Here is a 2,662-nt window from a genome sequence, read left to right on the forward strand (position 1 = left end):
CGACCTCGACGTGTCATACACTCGCTCCAGCGACGTGGGACGCACGATTCAGAGCGCCGAGGGCATTCTGCGCGGCCTGTTTCCCAACATGACGGCGTTCTTCCCTGCTGTGCACACCGTGGATGCTTCTGTTGACTGGCTCTTACAGAACGAAGTCATTCCTCATGCGCGGCTTTTCCGCCACATAGATAGGGAGTGGGAACTTGAGGTGTGCAACCCGAAGGTCGACACCATCATCGACTTCCCCACTCTGCAGGCCATTTCCAGGGAGGTCTACAGTGAGGGATACTGCGCTGACATGGAGAACCGGTGCAGATGCGTCCAGACGTTGTTCGACATTGGTAATGCTATGGCTGCCGACGGACGGATTGTGAACTTCCCATCACTGAGTGCGAACCTGGGGAATGTGAATTCTTTCATGGCGTTCTTTTTCAGCTTTCAGTATGGGTACAATGTGTCGAACGAGGTGCACCGGAAGATGGGAAGCGAGGGTCAGCCGCTGATGCAGCAAATGCTGGCAAATGCGCAGCTGCACATGCAGGGTAAGTCCGCTTACAAGCTTTACCACTACAGCGCCCACGACACAACACTCGGTCCGGTGGCTGCGACTCTTGGTGACTTGACGCCCCTCGGTATACTTCCGCCCTTCGCTCAGCTGTACGCATTCGAGCTGTTGTACGACGACGAGGCCAACGCCTACAGCATGCGGGTGATGCGCGGCAACCCCGGGCAGACGCCCGAGACGAACTACGAGTTTGCCTGGGATGACTTCACGCTGAAGTGCATGGACAGCAACGGCGCTGTCTACGAGGCTGCGAACAACACCTGCCCTTTCTATGACTTTCAGCGCTTCGTGGACTCCTCCAAGCCAACGGACCCCGCTGGGCTGTGCTACCTCGACGACCGGTACAAGAGCCTGCTCAAGTGCCCAGCGAAGGACGGGGAAGTTGACAGCAGCGAATGCCGGAACTACCGGGCACTGTGCCCTGCGTGGGCGTGCGACGCTGACTCTACGCTGGACCCGGTGACGCTGCAGTGCAAGTGCAGTGCTGCGTCGTGCATGGGTGTGGGTGGTGGAGGCAGCGGTGGCGCTTCCAACGCCGCCGACAACAGGGGACTGGCTGTGAGTGCGGGTGCGGCGGCTGGCATTGCAATTGCGACCTTCGCTGTTGGAGTGCTCCTGGGGTTGTTTGGTGTATTTGTTTGGGCGCGGTGTTCAAAGGAGAAGGATGCTGAATGCATAATTGAACTCATGTAGTTTGTTTGAGCGTTAGTTTGTTCGGCTCCAAAGTTCACTGTTGAGCAAGCCTGAAAACTGCTTTTGATCGCTTATATTTTGTGTAGTGTGAACTAAGTGTTTTTTTTTGCTGGTGTCAGACTGGTTGAGATTTTTGTAGTGCGAACTGTGAGATTTGTTTGGGTTTTGTGTATGTTATGCTCGATTGTGTAATTTCAACTTTGGTTTTGCGTTTTTTTTTAATGTGTTTTGGCTTCTATAGGACGACGCAGCGAGTCATTTTCTGCAATATATGTATCGCGTGGCGCCCGTTTTTCGGTTTAGATCGGTTGCTGTTTGGGGTGGCGGCACTATGGGGAGCGGCATTGTACAGGTAACCGCACATGCTGGAATTCCCGTTTTTGTTGTGGATGTCTCCCAGGAAAGGTTGGATTTTTGCAGGAGATCGATCGAGACATCTCTGACGCGTATAGGAAAAAAACAGTATCTTGGCGACAGTGACAGCATCAAGTCTTTTGTAGACGAAACAATATCGAGAGTTACATTTACGACCGATGAGCGATTGGCAGCTTCCAGCGCTGACCTTGTGATTGAAGCCATTGTTGAAAATATCGATGCAAAGAAGGCGCTTTGGGAGAAGGTGGATAGTATGGCGTCTAAGGAGTGCATTTTTTGCACCAATACCTCTTCTTTGAAGGTGAGTGATCAAGCCATCGCAACGGGTCGCCCCGATCGTTTTGCTGGATTCCATTTTTTTTCCCCCGTGCCGATGATGAAACTCGTGGAAGTGATTAGGAGTGGAAATACCTCGCAACAGACAGTGGAGCTTTTGCTTGACCATGCGCATAAACTTGGCAAGCAGGCCGTTTTGGCGATGGACACGAAAGGATTTATTGTGAATCGGCTGCTTATCCCTTATCAACTGGAAGCCTGCAGGATGGTGGAAAGAGGCGTGGCAAGTATTGAGGATGTCGATGTGGCGATGAAGCTTGGTTGTGGACATCCCATGGGCCCGTTCGCGTTGGCCGACAGCGTTGGAATTGATGTTTTGAAACATATCACGGACGCTTGGCATGAAAAAGAACCTGAAAACCCTTTGTTTTTCCCATCGGGACTTGTCGACGAGAAGGTGGCGCAAGGAAAACTTGGACGCAAGTCGGGCGAGGGTTTTTATAAGTACAGGGAATAGCGGTTAGGGCGCCCCTGGCCGGGCCATATTGCTGGGCGATGCCCGGTTTTTAAGCGAGCGATGGGGATGGTAGTGGGGTGGGGGTTTTGGGGGTGTGAAGTGGGCAATCCCGGGGGTACGCTGAGCCCGCGCAAAAAAAGAAAGGCAGGGGCGAAGAGGGTTTGAAGAGTGACCGGCGGCCTCTTTTTTTTTCGTTTTCTTTTCTTTAGAAAAGCGAAGGCGCCACATGGAGCGAG

At 52.9% G+C, this 2,662-nt stretch overlaps 2 protein-coding genes across 2 annotated transcripts; both read left to right on the forward strand.

Moving 5' to 3' along the window:
* Positions 1-88: 88 nt before the first annotated feature.
* DQ04_16081000 (putative membrane-bound acid phosphatase 2) lies at positions 89-1,258 on the forward strand (the record flags this gene model as incomplete). The annotated part of the gene is made up of 1 exon (XM_009317419.1): positions 89-1,258. One exon carries the CDS (start codon positions 89-91, stop codon positions 1,256-1,258), a length of 1,170 nt encoding a protein of 389 aa, XP_009315694.1.
* Positions 1,259-1,589: 331 nt separating this feature from the next.
* DQ04_16081010 (short chain 3-hydroxyacyl-coa dehydrogenase) lies at positions 1,590-2,426 on the forward strand (the record flags this gene model as incomplete). Its single annotated transcript, XM_009317420.1, has 1 exon — positions 1,590-2,426. The coding sequence occupies one exon, from the start codon at positions 1,590-1,592 to the stop codon at positions 2,424-2,426; it is 837 nt and encodes a 278-aa protein (XP_009315695.1).
* Positions 2,427-2,662: the final 236 nt, after the last annotated feature.

Source organism: Trypanosoma grayi (genome assembly GCF_000691245.1).
Source record: "Trypanosoma grayi strain ANR4 Tgr_1608_V1, whole genome shotgun sequence".
NCBI classification, from domain to species: Eukaryota; Euglenozoa; class Kinetoplastea; order Trypanosomatida; family Trypanosomatidae; genus Trypanosoma; species Trypanosoma grayi.